The sequence below is a fragment of the Castor canadensis genome, chromosome 4 (assembly GCF_047511655.1).
Source record: "Castor canadensis chromosome 4, mCasCan1.hap1v2, whole genome shotgun sequence".
Lineage (NCBI taxonomy): Eukaryota > Metazoa > Chordata > Mammalia > Rodentia > Castoridae > Castor > Castor canadensis.
Genome location: NC_133389.1, coordinates 120,432,970 through 120,451,351, shown reverse-complemented (window position 1 = coordinate 120,451,351; position 18,382 = coordinate 120,432,970). Strand labels below are relative to the sequence as shown.

Here is an 18,382-nt window from a genome sequence, read left to right as displayed (position 1 = left end):
CAGAAGAAAGTTATTATGAATATTATCAGGTCTATAAGGTCAGGGAAGTTATGTGAATCAGAAAATTAAGCAAAGACATAAAGATATTCGAATGGTATTTATGAACTCTTAAGCATTTAATAGCAATATATCATCAGATTCTGGTGACAGATTGGAAGAATGTAGCAGGAATCCAGATTAGTTTCTAGAGTGCAGCTTCCTCAGAACCTCGTCTTAAATCTTCAGCCATGGACTGTTCTTGTGAAGAAGAGAAATATATACTGGATGTAGTCACCAAATTTATGGATGAAACAAAATGGCAAAAGCAGAAAATGTGCTAAAAGCAGAAAATGTGCTAAAAGATAATATCAAAATATTTTAAAGACTACAACTGAATCTAACATGATCAAATTTTACTTGGATCAATGTAAAGTCTTGAGCCCAGAAAGCCAGATATATACTAGAAAACACTGGGAAGCTACAGTGCATATTAAAATTATGTATGGGGGCAAGGTATGGGATGCTCACACCTATAATCCCAGGTACTTGTGAGACAGAGATTGGGAAGATCACAGTTTGAGACTAGCCAGGGCAAAGAAGTTAGTGAGGCCTCATCTCAGTAAGTCAGGTGTGGTGACACATAATGGCTGTTGTGGAAGACGAAACCATAGGATCATGCTCTGAAGCCATCCCTGGGCTAAAACTTGACACTCTACTTGAAAAACAGCTAATGCATAAAATGTTCTGAAAGTGTGGCTCAAGTGGTAGAACACCTGCCTAACAAGCACAAAGCCCTGAGTGCACATTCCACTTCTACCAAAAAAATAATTATGTATGGGTCTTAGGTAACTATATGTCCACTGTGGTATAGTGATCAAAATATATTCAGGTAATTCTGTGCTATATTTTTTATTAAGGTAATTAGGTACAAGTAAAAATCTAGTGAAAAGAAAGGAATATTTAGAATAGACCTGGAATGTTGTATTTGGTCTGTGATAAATGCAAATACTCAGAAGGATCTTTAGTGAATTCAGTTCGAAAAAAAGTTTTTCAATGCTTTTTGTAGATCATACTGTAGGAAAATATCCAATGCATTGTGAAAAGCAAAGACAAAGAATAGATACTTATCCTCCCAAATACTAAAAAATATGGCTGTAGTAATTATAATATTCAATGGACATTTACAAAAATATCCATACAAAAAGATATGTATAGATTTAGCATACAAATTCATAGAATTTTGAGATGCATTAAGAATGCTTATAAAATAAATATTCAGTAGTTAGTACTAACAATGGTTAAAGCAAAATTACTTTAAAGTCTATGTATGTATGTGTATAATCAAAAATTTTGAATGTATGTTTTTTTAAACACTAACCAGATTTTTAATTATGTCTTTCTTACTGTTTTTACATTGCTTTATTAGCTGCGAATTTTCAAGCTGGGGAAATATTGGCCAACATTTGAGATTCTAATACTGAATCTTATTAAATCATTGGTGGTCCTGAAAAACCTGGTCCTGCTGCTGTTCACGTTCATTTTCTTTTCTGCTGTGTTTGGCACAAAGCTATTTGGTAAGAGTTACAAAGATTGTGTCTGCCACATAGACAAAGATTGTCTACTCCCACGCTGGCACATGAACGACTTCTTCCACTCCTTCCTGAATGTGTTCCGAATTGTCTGTGGAGAGTGGATAGAGACCTTATGGGACTGCATGGAGGTATCAAGCCAATCCTTGTGCATTTCTTTTTACATGATGATCATTTTAACTGGAAATTTATTGGTAAGTATTCCATGCTTTTACTTTTTCTTGAAAAAAAAAAACTATATGATGAAATGGTTTTCTTAAGTTGGGAATTCATGGTATCCAGTATTCTATTGGGCTGTCAATATGGTGACCACTAGCTGAAAGTGGCTATTACCAGGTGAAATATGGGTGGCCTGATTTGAGATGTACAGTAAATATGAAATATGCACTGGATTTGAACCTTAATCTAGAATATAACATAAGTTATGTCCTTGAATTATATTGAATGCATTTAAAATAATAATACTTCTATTCAAGTTCACTTAGCTAAATAAAATACATCAGTAAAATTAACTTCAGCTGTTTTGTTTACACTTACTTATACTTTCATTATAATTGCATGTGTGTCTTCCATCACATCACCATATTTCCACTGAATAGCCCTAGTGTATAACCTCAAAGTAGCATGGTATCGTGTGGTAGATGGTTAGAAACGCAGACTTTCTGACCCCATCTCAGACATATGGAAGCATATTTTATATTCTAACAGTATTCCCAGGTGATTTGTGTATCCATTAAGTTTTAAGAAGCACTTAAATATAACACTGGGTGTCAAACTTCCTGCACACTGAAATTACCTGGGGAATTGGAATTATTAATGATACGTTAATGTCTTGGATCTACTTCCAGAGAGTCTGATTTTACAGATATGCGAACATGACTTGGTCATCAGAATATTTTTTTAAATTCTCATCTGACTGAATAGTGTGGCAGAGATTATAAAACACTGGTCTATAAAACTGTAATGCATTATCTGAGAGAGAAAGCTTTCACTTTTAGCTTTCCTAATAATCTGGTGTTACATGAATTTCATAAGGAGTTTTTGCTGCTTCTCAGGAAAAGGTGTAGTTTATAAAAGGAAATGATTGTCATGGGAAAAAAGACTTAATATTTTCTTTTTATTCATGTGTCATAAAGATCAAATGTATTTCCCCAGATGAAAAAAAAAAAAACACCTACAGGTTAGACTTGATCTCATCTCTGCTCTACCTCATTGCTTTAATTTCATCTTGGGAATCATACTGCTTTACAGTTCCCACATTGGCTTTGTGCTGATTTGTTCATGTAATTATCCATCTTCCTCATTAAACTGTTAGTTCCATGAGGGAAGGGACACTGATTCTTCTCCAAATCATAAAGTCTAGAACAATGGCCAATATGTAAAAGCACTTTAATATCCTCTGACTTTCATAGCTGTTAGTATGCTTTCAACTTGCAGTGAAACAAATCACTTATTCGAAGTGGCTAAACAAATGAGCTAATATATCAATATGCATAACTAAAACCATCAGCTATTGATTTTGCTCCAGTTGGGTTATGGTGCAGAAGTTCAACTGGAATCATTAAAGTCTTTGTACATCTCAGTTTTTACTTCTCTATATTCCCTCCTGGCTGTTATACTCTATTTTATCAACATGGTTTCCTGCAGTTCAAGGCCTCATATTTTCATTTTATGTCAAATAAATAGAATAATTTGTCTTCTAGAAGCCATAGGAAACTGTTCCTATTATTTCATTTGTATGCTTATTTCTGAAGTAATGTCTCTTGTGCAGGGTGTGGAATACATTTATTATGTTAAACCATTCAGACCCCTCCCTTGCAGCTAGAAAACATCAAATTATAAAAGTATTAATGAGAAAAAGGGTGATTTCTCAAATGACATATGGATCTCAGTCTCTAAAAGGAAGGGCTTTGGCTTTTGAGGGAAGTAACATAGCTCAAAAGCAAAGAAGTAGAAATGCTGAGGAAAATACACGATTTCCACTCTATAGTTTTTGTGACAATTAATTGGAAACTTCAAGTCATGAACTTCCATTTCCAATTGTTTGGCATGGTATTTCTTGTGTCTATAAATCCTTAAAACTTTATTCCTGTCAGTAGTCATCCTTCTGGGGGATACTATAATAATAAGACTGGTGTAAGTACAAGAGGAAAAAAATGGAAGTGGAGAAGTTATGAGGATGTTGTTTCTTTAACCTTCTATACCTCCAATGTGTATTGGTATAAAAGGAAGGTGTTCTGCATTATTTTATTTAATTTTGTCTTATTTCCCTAATACAATTCCAGCAATGATTCTGAACTTCAAGTGGAAGGAAGTCTTTTAAAAATCATATTCAAAAGCAACATTTAAAGTGTTTTTAAATAGCTCTATGTCATGTTGAGTTATGGATAAAGCACAAAGTTCAGATACAAATAAACATAGGTTCAAATTATGATTCTATCAGCTTCTAATTAAGTACTTTGTGCTGTCTTTAACTCTGTCTAATCTTAATGGAAGTATAAGTATAACAATAGCACATGCTTTGTAGTGTCCTTATAATTAAATGAAATCACCTAATGCCCTATAAATAATTCATAAATGTTTGATTTCATTTTTTTATATTGTAGAAAATTTCAATCTCAGATCTACAGATTTTTGTTAATTATTTAGTATGGTTTAGAAGTTTTATTTCCTTGCAGACACAATTTTTTCCAAGTATACCTATAATTTAGATATTTGCCACCCAGAGAATTATAGTAAATGGTTCTTATTGCATAAACCAACAACAACAACAAAAAAAAGGATAGAAATTTGAAAAGGAAAGAACAGAAAACAATATAAAATTAATTAAATTGCTTTAAAATTTTTGGTAACAAATATGTATATGGTTCTCTCTATATATCATATATATCAAATTAAATGTGTTAAGAAATAATTAAAACAATATTAAAATAAAAATATCTCAATATATGTCATATTCCAATACATGTTCATTTCTTGATTCCAAATCAGAAAGACATTACTGAACTAGGTTTTGAATTTTCTTTCTCTTTCATACTTGATTTTTATATGGGAGCTCAATTTTCACTCAATGAGACATTACTGAACTAGGTTTTGAATTTTCTTTCTCTTTTATACTTGATTTTGATATGTGTGTGTGGCTACCTTTGAGAAGGAAAAGAGCAAAGTTTTCAGGAGAACTTTTTAAACATTTTGTTTTATAGCCATTATTGTTGCCTCTTATCTCATGACAAAAACAATAAGACCTTCCTTTGAATCTAGTTACAACAATTTGAGTAGAAGAATGCTACTTTAGCCTATAATATCTGTGCTTCTTCTCTTTTTTAAAATTAGTGTTCAAATTAGAAAATTAGAAGATATAATCAATCCTTCATAACCTTGGACATTTACAAGCCTCCTTTTTTCCTTTTTAATCCTCAAGGATGAAGTTAATTTTAATTTATAATATCTGAACAAAGAATTTGGAGTTTGCAGTGTTATAAAGTTCTCTACTTATGCCACAGTTCTAGTGCATTTTGAACTTCTTTTAACTTTCTTTTTTAAAATTTTATTGTTTTTATATTTACTCACATGCATATACATTGTTTGGGCCACCACACCTCACCTCCCTATCCCCCCCACCACACCCCCAGTTCCAGGCAGAACTTATTCCATCCTCTTGTCTCAGATTTTGTTGAAAAGAAAACATAAAGGATAATAGGAAAACCACAGCATTTTTGCTAGTTTGAGGTAAAGATAGCTATACAGAGAGATTCCTAGTGTTGCTTCCATGCACATGTGTATTGCAACCCACATTGGTTCTTCTCTACCAGACCTCTTCACTACTCCCTATTCCCCTTCCCATAGTTGCCTCTGCCAGTTTAAGGTTACTATATTCACTCCTATACAGTGAGTACATCAACCACATTCAAGTTTTAACTTTCCTTCCCTTTCCCTATTTCTCTCATGCCTGTTCTCCCCTTAGCATGTGACCCATGTACAATAATATTACTGCATTTGTTTTAGGTCTATAATCCACCTATGAGGGAGAACATGTGATATTTAGCCTTCTGAGCCTGGCAAACTTTGCTTAAGATGATGTTCTCCAGTTCCATCCATTTACTTGTGAATGACAAAATTTCACTCTTCTTTTTGGCTGAATAAAATTTAATTGTGTATAAATACCATATTTTCTTAATCCATTTGTCAGCAGCAGAGCATCTTGGTAGTTTCCATAGCTTGGCTATTGTGAATAGTGCTGCAATAGACATGGGTGTGCTGGTGCCTTTGTAATAACCTGAGTTGCATTCCTTTGGGTTAATCCCTAGGAGTTGTATTGTTGGATCATATGGCAGATGAACTTTTAAGATTAAATTCATTTCAACCTTTTAACATTCTCACTCTTTATGGATGTATATATGTGTGTATATGTATGTCTAATGTATAAGAAATCTTATAAAAACATAATTAGAAGAGCATACACTTTCCTTGTCGAAATCCCAGCAGAAAATATATTCTTTTATATATTCTATAATTAGTTTTTCCACAAATATTCATTTATTAGCTATTTTTCCTAACACCATGGTGGTTATCTAATTAAAAGAAAGCATGATTCCTGCTCATATGAAGCCTACAATCATGATACTCTGCCCTAACACCGTTTCCTTACTTTGTACTGTGCATAATACTTAAACAAAGGAGGAAAAATGTGCAACAATATATATTGGTCAGAGGGGAGGGCAGTACTTGGGATTGAACTCAAGGCTTCAGCACTTGCTAGGCAGGTGCTCTTCTGCTTGAGCCATGGTTATTTTACAGGTAGGATCTGGCTTTTTGCCAAGGCTGGCCTGGACCACAATACTTTTATTTTTTGCTTCCTGTAATCATTAGGATGACAATACCACTACAGTGTGCAGCTATTGATTGAGATGTGGTCTCACTAAGGTTTTACTTTGGGTGGCCTAGAACCACAATCCTCATGATCTCAGTCTCCCAAGTAGCTAGGATTATAGGTGCAAGACACCAGTTAACATCCATGTTTTATTGTACATTAATACAGCCAGCACAGTTATTTTTAAATATAGATCTCAATATGTGAAAAAAATCAGAAACATATGGTGGAAAATGTTTATTACATATATATACAGAATATATATATATTACATATATATATACACATATATGTAAGCTTAAATATGCAAGCTTATATATATATATAATTAATTCTAATGCATGTAATTTCAGCTTTTCCCTTTGAAAATAATATGTATAAAATAAAAATAAAATGTAAAAAATTATAGTAATGTCAAACAAAATAAATCAAAATTTCAAAACTTCAAATGTCTAAAGAAAGGTGAAGATCCTCCAGTGTTGTTGTTATAGAATAACAATTATAAATCTGCAGTAATATATTCTAAAAATATCTCTATCCTACAATTACAAACAAGATTAAAATCTGAGTCTGCAAACTGAACAACCTTGATCATATTTCTCAGTGATATTATTGGCTAAAATATATGCTATTCATGTGTTTAAAAGAAAGTTATTAGGAATGGTTCCTTCATCATTCATCTGCTTCTTATTTGACCAAATTTATCACAACAGAAAATAAATTAATCTACATGACTCAAGAAGTAGAAGATGTGGTCTTCAGAACCATGGATAGTTCCCACACCAGCATTCCTCATTGATTTGCAGAATCCTTGCAAGTCTTCCAAGGATAGGGCTGAAGTGTAGACAGCTACTTGAAGTGCAATTTATTTTCTCACCTTGAGTAAAATAGTCTGGTTCAATGATAAAATAAGTTTTTGGAATCAGACATAATTTAGTCTAATATTTGTCTCTTTGATATTTGATATCCAAAAGACTTGAATTTTTCATGTCTAAAAGAGAAATATATGCTACATAGGACATTGTTGGCTTAAAACAAACTATTAGTACACAACCCTACATGTTGTAGCTGAACAAGAACTGAAGAGCATTGCAGTTCTTATGCTTAGTTTTCAAATCTAATGCCAGTTTTTTTAGAGGATTTTTAAATTTTAAAATAAAACAAAAAGTAAGGTACACTTAATCTCATTTTACTTTTTCATTTAGATACTTTATTTGTTTGTGGCATTGGTGAGTTCATTTAGCTCATACAAGGATGTAACAACTGAAAAGAACAATGAAAACAAAAATATCCAGCGTGCAATGCTAAGGATTAAAAAAGGAATAAACTATGTGCTTCTTAAAGGATCATGTAAAAAGCAAAATCTACCAAAGGAAACAATGGACTGTGCAAATGATACATATATTACAGAAAATATTTCTGACCATACTCTTTCTGAACTGAGCAACACCCAAGATCTCCTCCAGGATAAGGAAAAAAGCAATGACACAGAGAAAACCCCACTGACTGAAAATGAAAATCAATCACTTATGCCCAGTCCTAGTGTCTCAGAAACCATACCAATTGCTTCTGGAGAATCTTATATAGAAAATCTAAACAACAAGGAGATTCACAGCAAGTCAGGCGGTAGAGAAAGCAAAGAGGTAAGATGTTTATCATTCTGATTGCTTAGTGTTGATTTATGGTTTTCTTGATAAGGAACTAAATGAATACTGAAGTTTGAGTCAGATGACTCATTCAATCTAGCTCCACCGCTCCTAGCTCCTGATTTTATGGTCATGGTCAAATTACTTAAATTTTCTAAGTTTTTGTTTCTTTTTTTGTAAGTGAGAATCAAGTTGCTTTTCTTAGGGAGGATCAAAGGAGTAAGAAGAAGAGTTCAATACTACAAAGAACAATGCCTACTATATAGTAAGCACTTAAGAAATGTTAAGTGACATAATTTTGAAATTCTATAAATTAATAAGCAGGCAGTTTGGGGCAATGGATAACATCCTGAAGACACTTGAGTTTGTAAAATCAATGTATGTGATAGGAAAGATCACTCACTTTCCTGGCTTTATCCTCTTCAAAATGTGAGTGTGGGTTAGAACAGGGCAAAGATTCTTTCTTCCTTTCTAAAATTCTAGAATGTCAAATTAAGTTGCAATAAAAGAATAAAGAAAAACCAATAGTTAGAATTGTGAATAGTTGAAAGCTCTATAAACCCCTGGATTAAAAACAAAAGACAGGGTCACATTTTTAAAAAGATAGATATTGTTGGTTGCTTAGATTCTAAAATAGACATTCTACTGGAAAAGTCTTACTGTCTCCATTTGCAAACAAAACAATGACTTAGTAGAAGGTGTAGCTCTATAAGAAGCCATAGCTTCAGAAAGCACGTCTATACTATGGGCTTCTGGCTTTGGACACACTGGGGAATCATCTCAGATCAGCCAAAGGCTCAGGGAGGGACAGAGGATACCCCCAGTTCTCCAATTTCTCTGGCACTGCCTTTTTCCCCAGACCTGTTCTGATTTGTCATGTGGTGTCTACAATAACTTCTCAAATTGAACTTGTAATGACATTGAGTTTTAATTATTCAGAATACTCCCAGCACCTATTGAAGACATCTGAGTTTCAGTCCTTAACATCCCCAATATTCTCTGGTTTATTAACTTTTAATTAAAACCATTATAAGAAAATGGGAAATTCCTATCCATCATATTTATGTCTTTACTGAAGAATTTGACTAGTATATTGGGGAAAAATGCTATTTACCACAGACCATCATGTTGGGACATTCTTGGAAACTTCTTGACAATATCATTAGATAGTCTGGAGTACAAAAATGCATAGGGAAGATGTAACATAAAATAACTGTAAGTGCTGAAATTTCAGAAGTTTTCCTTTATGCTGCATGTTTATTTGGTCTTTTGATTGGTTAACTACTAACAGAATATTTATTTGTTTATTTATATGCTTAATTACACTTAATTTAATTCATCAGACATTTTTTGGATTCACTACTCCATGAATATTTAAAGTGTTGATCTAAGAAGGACAAAGAATGAAACATAAAAACTACAAGTGATTTAATTCAGAGATACAACACTTACTGTTTTTCGTATTTACACTCTCAGCCTCTTATTACATATATGCACATATATGTACACATTATAAAATAATACTATAAAATCAAGAAACTTTACATCAGGTTTGGTAACTTTTTTATAATGTTTAATATGTATATCATGGTCACCTTTTCGAAACATAAAATAATTTACCAAATATGTGACTCAGAATTTGGATTTTGATTTATTTGTAAAGATTATGTTGCATATTCATTTTCAAATAAGGTAAAATGAAGCATTATTTGAAATTTTTAATTAAAGATGAATTATATCCTTTGAATTATTACCACATTCACAAAGCAATGACCACCTTGGCTTAGTCAACTTGAACTTCAATCAAGAGCAGAGTGAGAAAGAACATTCATCTCTGTATTCTTGCTTTTTCCACATAGTTCATGTCACTGTCTAAGGTCTGTCCTGGGCCCTAGTTCTTGTTCCTTTCCTTCAATTCACTTCATGACATTCACAGCCATACCATCCAATGATGACAAACACGAGAATGTATGCACTGGATTTTATAATAAAACCTGATTCCATCATCAACTACTCATCCTTAGCATTAAAGAATGACATTCTGCCACAACTCATCTAGTTGAATTCTCCAGCAACATCTTTCCCCCAGATCTGTACTGGTTTGTCAGATGGTACCATGCATGGGACCCTTGTGAATAGCCTTATGAAACTGTGTAACCCAAATCCTTTCATAAATAAGAGATAGCCTATATATCTTTTATGAGCAAAGCGTTAATAATGAAATGTCAATTTTAATCTAAAATTATTTTTATTTAAATTAATTTCAAAATATTTTTTTGAAAACTTCAACCTATACCAATGCATTTCAATATCAATTATTGAAGTGGCTTAAAGTCTTTTAAACTTGATAATATTATTTCTGTAAATGAAATAAACCTAGATATTGAGCAAATTAAACTTTAATACAACTTTTTTTGTGGGACTATATTTTTTAGAAAATAAAACCATCCAGTTCATCTGAATGCAGTACAGTTGATATTGCTCTCTCCGAAGAAGAAGAAATGGTCTATGAACATGAAAAGTCAAGATATATTAAAAGTGGTAAGAGAAAAACTGGTAATTTTATTGAAATTAGACTAAATTTCTCTTAACCGAAATAATGCTTTTGGATTTACTTTTAATCTTAAAGAGTTTACTAATTTTGCAAAGGGTCGCATGCATAGTAACATGTGTGTGGGGTGTGCATACCTATATTCTGGTAGGCACATAGTAGATGCCAGGAAGAAAGTCACCATTGGGAAAAGATAGGAAAGAGAAAAAGGGCCCGTTTCTTAGACAATCTAATGCAGTAATTTCTCAAAAATCTTGAGATAAATTTGCAGTCTGCTATTTACTTACTTTCACTCTGTTTCCCAATCTGTAAAATGATAAACATCATTAGGTTGTTAAAAAGATTTATTAGTGTGTGTATGTGAATATGTGTGGGTGCAGCTGTGTACTGTTCAAAAAAGACAGCACTCAACAGTAATGTCACTAATATCATTATCTTCATAGTTCATTGACTTGTGTTACAGAGATATTGATTAATATAGTTAATGCAGAAAAGAACTATTGGTATGTCAGTGGAATTTTATTGATATTGTTGATTCCAGAAGGCATTTTTCATGCTATAAATAATATCAAGTAATATATATAATGCTCTTACTTAGTTTTATACTAGTGACTATGTAACTGTGAAAAGTACAATTGATCATGATCTAGGCATAGAAATACAAAATAGTATAGTTCAATCAGCACTGGAATATATATATATGTATATGATCCATAATATATTATAATATATATTATATAACATGTATTACAGATACATGTTAGAGTAAAATGTTTTTAGAACTCATGAATTGAAGTTAATATTAAAAATAATTAGTATTAAAACATTCTATAACTTCAATAGAAAAATAAACCATAATGGTGACATACTTATATATTTTGCATGAATATTAATAAAAGTACAGAATACAGCTCCAGGTGTCTGACAGTCTAAATATATAATATATAACCTCTCAGTGACAGTGACATATAATTTGAATGGTTTCCTAACAAGATTAACAAATGACTACAGGTTTGGGCATTTGAAATCAACAAAAAGTCATTAAAATATCACTGCTAAGTGATCAAATTTCTATACCTTCAAAATAAGACTTCTCAGCAGGTTCAACTCAAGGATATATATTGTGTAAGACAAAGGAGAAATTTTGTCCTTTTTAAATTAAATATGTATAATTTGACTATAAGAGATATTCTGAAATTAAATATTTTGACTTTTTTTTTCACATGGAATATTTGAACTTTTTATCTCAATAGAGTGGCCCATAGGAACTCTGGAGCTAAATTGGCCGTAGGCCAAGGGCAATGATCCTTTATAGCCCTGTATTGATAGTCATTGCATGCAAATTGCCCTGTGAAGGGAGCATGACATTGGGAGAGATGGCTTCCCTTAGCTGAGGGCAGTATCTAGAGGGAACTTCCCCTCCTGGTAGCTGGGGAATGAGTGCTTCTGGTCTGAAATGAAGGGTTGATCTGGTGGCACACTAAAATTGCTATTAAAGTTTACTGCTTGTGCTGCTCTAACCCTGTAAAAGTTCTGGAAGCTGTTCCATCAGCATTTTGATGGGCTTCTTTTCTGGATGAAAATTTTCAAGAGAAAGGTCATGTGGCAGCTCCTGCTGCTACAGCTGGTCCTGAGTCTGGACAGAGTCCACCTCACTGGGAAGTACTGATAGCAGTTACTTGATGCTCTGTGGCCAAGGACCCCATCTTTCTGTTGCTGAGACAATCAACTTAAATAAGAAAGACTTCTTTTTGTTCATAATTTCAGAGGTTTCAGTCCATGGTCACTTAGCTTCATTGTTCCTGGCCCTGTGGTGAACCAGGACATCAGGGTGGGCAGCACATGGCTGGAGTAAAACTGCTTATTTCGTGGTAGTCAGAAAGCAGAGAGAGGGAGAGAAGAAAGGGTGAGGGACAAAATATACCTTCCAAGGGCACACGCCTGGTGCCCTGCTTCCTCCAACAAGGCTCAACCTCCTAAAGTTTCAACCACCTCGCAATAGCCAATTAAGCTCTGAATCCATAAATGGGTTAATCCATTCATGAGGTCAGGATCCTCATGACCCAATCACCTCCAAAAAGTTTCCACCTTTGAACAACTGCCTTTAACACATGAGCTTTTGGGGGCATATTTCAGATCTAAGCCATATCTAGCCGTATGCCAAAAGCTGTGTATTTTGAAGGTCTCTAATTTTCCACTGCTGTTGGTAGGCTTATGTTCTAGAATCCAAGGATTCCTCATTGTGATTTTCATACTGGTGCCATAAAATCTACAAGGTGTATTTTTCCACCACAGATGCTGGTGAACCCATAGCATCTGTGTGTCCTGGGGTCTAAGTGGCAGGACTGTTTGTGTCATGATTGCTACATAGCCCTTTCCATTCTGGGCTGCCTTCTGAGGGGCCAGTCTTTCAAAGTTCTTGGGATATCAGAGTGATTTTCTCAAATGTAGAATTTGCTTCCTCCAGAACTTGAAGGAGTCTAGAAATTTTAGTTTTTTGGCAAAAATAAGATACAGAAAACTGTTTTTTGTATAAATTAATAAACAAGTGATCAACTTTCTACTGTCTACCTGTGATAAATCATTCTCTTAACCACAGTCATTGATAAAGAGTTGAAATTAGATTCAGAAATCATCCAAATGGAGATATTTGACTGTAACTCTTTCTGGAGTAGAATAGACACAAACACACAGAGAACTAAATTTGGGCTAAATTTTGAACTGTACCTATCCTGTCTTCCTCACAGTGTTCTTATGAAAATTAAGGTGAAATAGTAGCAACTAAAACATTGAAAGCCATAGAAGATTGCACACATATAGGTACTTACTATTACTGCTAATATTAGTAGCTCCCTCACCTCTCATTACTTTTTATTCATTTATTCGTGTATGCATATATTGTTTGGGTCATTTCACCCCCTGCCCCTGCTCCCTCCTTCCCCCCCCACCCCCCTCACTTTCAGACAGAACCTGTTTTGCCCTTTTCTCCAATTTTGTTGAAGAGTAGACATAAGCAATAACAAGAAAGACATAGTGGTTTTACTAGTTGAGATAAGGATAGCTATACAGAGAGATTTCTAGCATTGCTTCCACAAGTATATTACAACCTGAATTGATCCATCTCTACCTGACCTCTTCACTACTTCCCAATCACCTTCCTATATTGACCTCTGTCATTTTAAAGTTACTGCATTAGCTCCTCTGCAGTGGGGACATCAAACACTTACAAGTTTTGGGTTTTCTATCTATCCCCATTCCTCCCATATGTGCTCTCCCCTTAGCATGTGACCCAAGTCCAACAACACTGCTGCATTTGCCCTAGATTCAAAGTCCTCATAGGAAGGAGAACATATAATTTTTGGTCTTCTGAGCCTGGCTAACCTCTCTCAGAATGATGTTCTCCAGTTCCATCCATTTACTTTCGAATGATAAGATTTTGCTCTTCTTCATGGCTGAGTAAAATTCCATTGTGTATAAATACCACATTTCTTAATCCATTCATCATTAGTGAGACATCTTGGCTGTTTCCATAACTTGGCTATTGTGAATAGCACTGCAATAAACATGGGTGTGCAGGTGCCTCTGGAGTAACCTGAGTCGCATTCCTTTGGGTATATCCCTAGGACTGGGATTGCTGGATTATATGACAGATCTATGTTTAGATTTTTAAGAAGCCTCCATATTGTCTTCCAGAGTAGTTTCACTAGCTTGCATTCCCACCAGCAGTGTATAAGGGTTCCTTTTTCCCCACACCCTCACCAACACCAGTTGGTGTTTTTGATCTAGTTTGCCCACAGCATCTTTTGATGGGAGAGTTAAGTGTGTTAACATTCAGTGTTAGTATTGATATGTATGTTGTGATTCTTGTCATTCAGTTGTTTTTGTTGTCTGAGGGTTTGATTGTGTGCCACTGAATCAATGTTACTCTGATTCCTTCTCTTTTCTTCTCCTGTGGTTTGGTACTGCCTGTCCTCTCATGGTTTTGATTGCTTTCATTTTCTGTGTGCAGAATTCCTTGGAAAATCTTTTGTGGTGGTGGCTTGGTTGTCATATATTGTTTTAGTTTCTCCTTATCATGGAAGACTTTTATTGCTCCATCTATTTTGAATGATAATTTTGCCTCATAGAGTATCCTAGGGTTGAAGTTATTTTCATTCAGTGCCCAGAATACCTCACTCCATGCCCTTCTTGCTTTTAAGTTTTCCATTGAGAAATGCACTGTAATTTTAATAAGTTTATCTTTGTATCTTATTTGGTTTTTTTCTCTCCTACAGCCTTCAATATTCTTTCTCTATTCTCTGTGCTTGTTGTTTTAATGATAATATGTCGTGGGGTAGTTCTATTTTGGTCAAGTCTGTTTGGTATCCTGGAAGTTTCCTGTACTGAATGGGCATAGTTCTCTCTAGATTTGGGAAATTTTCTGATATTATTTTGTTGAATATATTACAAATTCCTTTTGCTTGCACCTCTTCTCCTTCTTCAATGCTCATAATTCTCAGGTTTGGTCTTTTGATGGAGTCAGTGAGTTCTTGCATATTCCTTTCACAGGTCTTGAGTTGTTTGACTAATAGCTCTTTGGTTTTTTCCTTTAATTTCCATTTTATCTTCAAGTTCTGAGATTCTGTCTTCCACTTGTTCTAGTCTGGCCTTCCATTGTGTTTTGTATTTTTGTTTCATTCTTTTTTCTGATCTTTCCATCTGATGGGTCACTTCCTCTTTAATATTGTCAATTTTCATTTTTAATTCAATTATCTCTCTAATTACAGTGTTCTCTGTTTCACTTTGGTGTTTATTTAGGGCTCCTATGAGTTTGTTTATTTGTTTCTGTGTCTTTTCATATTCCTTTTTATTTTTTTGGGTGTCTTGGAATTTCTTGAGTGCATCTTGTACATTTTTGTTGGCCATGTCTAGTAACATCTCCATAAAGTTCTCAGTGATTACTTGCAGGATTTCTTCTTTGGGAGTGTTCTTCTGGGCATCATATGGTTCCTTGACATTGTTTATCTTTGTTTTGTTGGAGTCAGGAACTGGGTGTCCATTTTCTTCATTTCCCTCTGGATCTTGTATTAAATTATTTTTGGGGGGAGAATGGTTTCCACTCCTTTTTCGTTTTCCCATCGCTCCACTTAGTACTGTGTAACTATGTTCTTGATAGGCTGTTGGTGGTTTCAGTCACCTGTTTTCTTTCCCTTGGTTTAATTTTGTTTTGTGGGTGTATTGGGTTTTTAGCTTAGTGTATATATGCTATTTCTGTCCTTGATCTGGGTGCAATTTAGTATTAGCTAACTCACAATTGTAAAACTAACAAAACAAACAAAAAAAAATCAAAGAAATCAATGGGGAGAGATGAACAAACAAGCACAAAAAAACAAGAGACAAAACAAACAAATAAACAAACATACAAAAAAATCCAGGTTCAGGAACAATAGAATTTTGGTCTTAGTAGTTCTGGTGTTACTCCTTCAGCATCCAGTCCTAGTGTGAATATTTAGGCAGAAGCTCTGTCTTAGTTTCGCCAGGTGGCTGGGGAGTCTCGCCAGTTTTTCTTTTGTATTTCAGTGGCAGCTGCTTACTCAGCACCCCCTCACTCAGGTTCCAGAGATCAATTTTGTAGCTCACCAGCTGTCCTGCTTTGCAGTTGGGTTTTCTCTGTGTTGGTTTACTGGGGACTGTTTCTTTGTCTTATCCCCTTTGTCTGGGGCAAGGTCTGTGAGCCATTAGCCAGCCTCCTGCTGTCAGCATGTGTTGATGGTTTGCTGATTGTTTTTCAACTTTGCAGTGTCATTTGACTTTGGATGTTGCTCACTGGCTCAGGAGATGAGCTTTGTGAACTGCTACTTGCCCTATTTCAGGCAGCACTTATCACCTGCCTGCTGTCTGCCCTTCTGCCTTTCCAGTCATTTGTTTACTGAAAGTTTGCCTGGAGATCAGCTTCTCTTGCTCTTCCCCCCTTCTCTGGTGTGCTCATAGCACTCCACCCCCTCTGCTGTGTGTTTTTAGTTCCTTGTTTATTGTTCAGTTTTTTTGTTTTTGTTTTTGTTTTTTTTGCAGGGCATGGGGTCAGTGTGCCCAGTGGGCTCTGCTGGTTTATCCCAAGGGTGGCTGGGGGAATACCATGTGATGCTTGGTGCTCATCTGTTGGTCTGCCAAATGTCTCCCAAACAGGTTTGGAGTTGGTGTCTGGCAGTGCGGGAGCCCTCCTGTTTTCTGTGTAACATGCCATGCAGAAGCTTTGTATGGGCTAGGTGTTCAGAGTGCCAAAGTTTTGATTCTTCTTAGTGGTTTATTTCCACCAAGTGTCTCTCCAGTGTCTCAGCAAGATTGTTTATTTACAGAACTCACACTGTCTGCTTCTGTGCCCTAGTTGCCATCTTGGATCCTCAAATATTTTGACTTTAAACTCCATGTGCATCCCCTTCTTTGTTTTCTTACCTTTAACTGCTGCCTCATCAAGCTTCATATTTTCTTTTTGCTAACTCTTGACAGGAAGACAGAGTACATCCACATAAACATCTAATTGTCCAACAGTGCTCCATAATCCAGGCTATCTCCTTAATTGTCTCAGGCAAATTCCCATTTTCATGCCACCTAAGAGCTAGAATCAAAGCAATTTAATTGACTTAATATATAAATCTTAATGTCTTATAAGTGTTTATGTTTTCAAATTGGAATGCTTCTTATGCCAAGTGAACCTGTAGAGAGTGACTTTTGAGACATTATGTTAAAATTCAGAATTGCACATGTGTGTAGTTTTTTTAGTGAGAATGAGGGATTTATTGTATTCTCAGATAGTTCTGCAGGGTGGAGGGATGTTCTTAGTCATCTCTGCTTTTTGCAGCTTCTTTCTTCCTACTCCTTTCAAACCACAAGTTAAGATTCTCTTTTTCTCCTCAGTTATTACAGTAACTACAGCAGAGTAAAAAATCAAATGTTTACAAATCAGGGACCACCTAAGTTAGAATCACTAAATAAGTAGTTGCTAAGGCATATATTATAGTTTGAGATGTTTATTTTTCATGAGTTTTCTAGATTTTTATTCTTAACAGTTACATTCTGACAGGTTTTGGACAGAGATCTTCACCTGGTAAAATCAGTAGAGAATCTCAGAAAGGAAAAATCTGGCAAAACATAAGGAAAACCTGCTGCAAGATAGTAGAAAACAATTGGTTTCGGTGTTTCATTGGTCTCGTCACTCTGCTTAGCACAGGCACTCTGGTAAGTGAGCTATCAGGTTTATTATACTTTTATGGGAACAAATATATTATAATTCTGCTAATTCAGAAAGTCACCTTGCCAGATTATTTTTCTAAGAATACTTAATATAACACTAGATTCTGTGATTTAGTTTTGGAAACCTTATGTTATAATTTCCTAGAAAATCTGCTTATGCATGATTCACTTGCTATTATATTTAATATTAAATTTAAGTATCAAAATTAAATAAATAACAATTTAAAATGTATGAATTACAATGGGAAAAGGGTATGAAAATAAATACTCAATCCTTCTAATTTTAATGAATTTTTATTTATGAAACAACTTAATAATTTGAATATCCAAAATTGTTGTATTATGCTTGTACTCTAGGAAACTATTCTACAAGGAAAGGGAAATATTATATGTCTTTATAAGGGCCTTTGAGCTACAAATGTAATTACCTTTCAATTCAACAATCTTAATTATGGGACGTTATCCTACAAATATCTGCACAAGTACTATCTGCATTTACAAGACTGCTCACTGAAAA

At 34.5% G+C, this 18,382-nt stretch overlaps 1 protein-coding gene across 3 annotated transcripts in view; it reads left to right on the top strand.

The window, feature by feature from the left end:
* Scn7a (sodium voltage-gated channel alpha subunit 7) overlaps positions 1–18,382 on the top strand; it is a 90,136-nt gene that overhangs the window by 51,950 nt on the left and 19,804 nt on the right. For all 3 annotated transcript variants that reach the window (XM_074071017.1, XM_020156907.2, XM_074071018.1), the window contains 4 exons: positions 1,406–1,762; positions 7,644–8,081; positions 10,520–10,625; positions 17,696–17,850. In XM_074071017.1, coding sequence (XP_073927118.1) covers positions 1,406–1,762; positions 7,644–8,081; positions 10,520–10,625; positions 17,696–17,850 — 1,056 coding nt within the window. The remainder of the gene's footprint in view (positions 1–1,405; positions 1,763–7,643; positions 8,082–10,519; positions 10,626–17,695; positions 17,851–18,382) is intronic.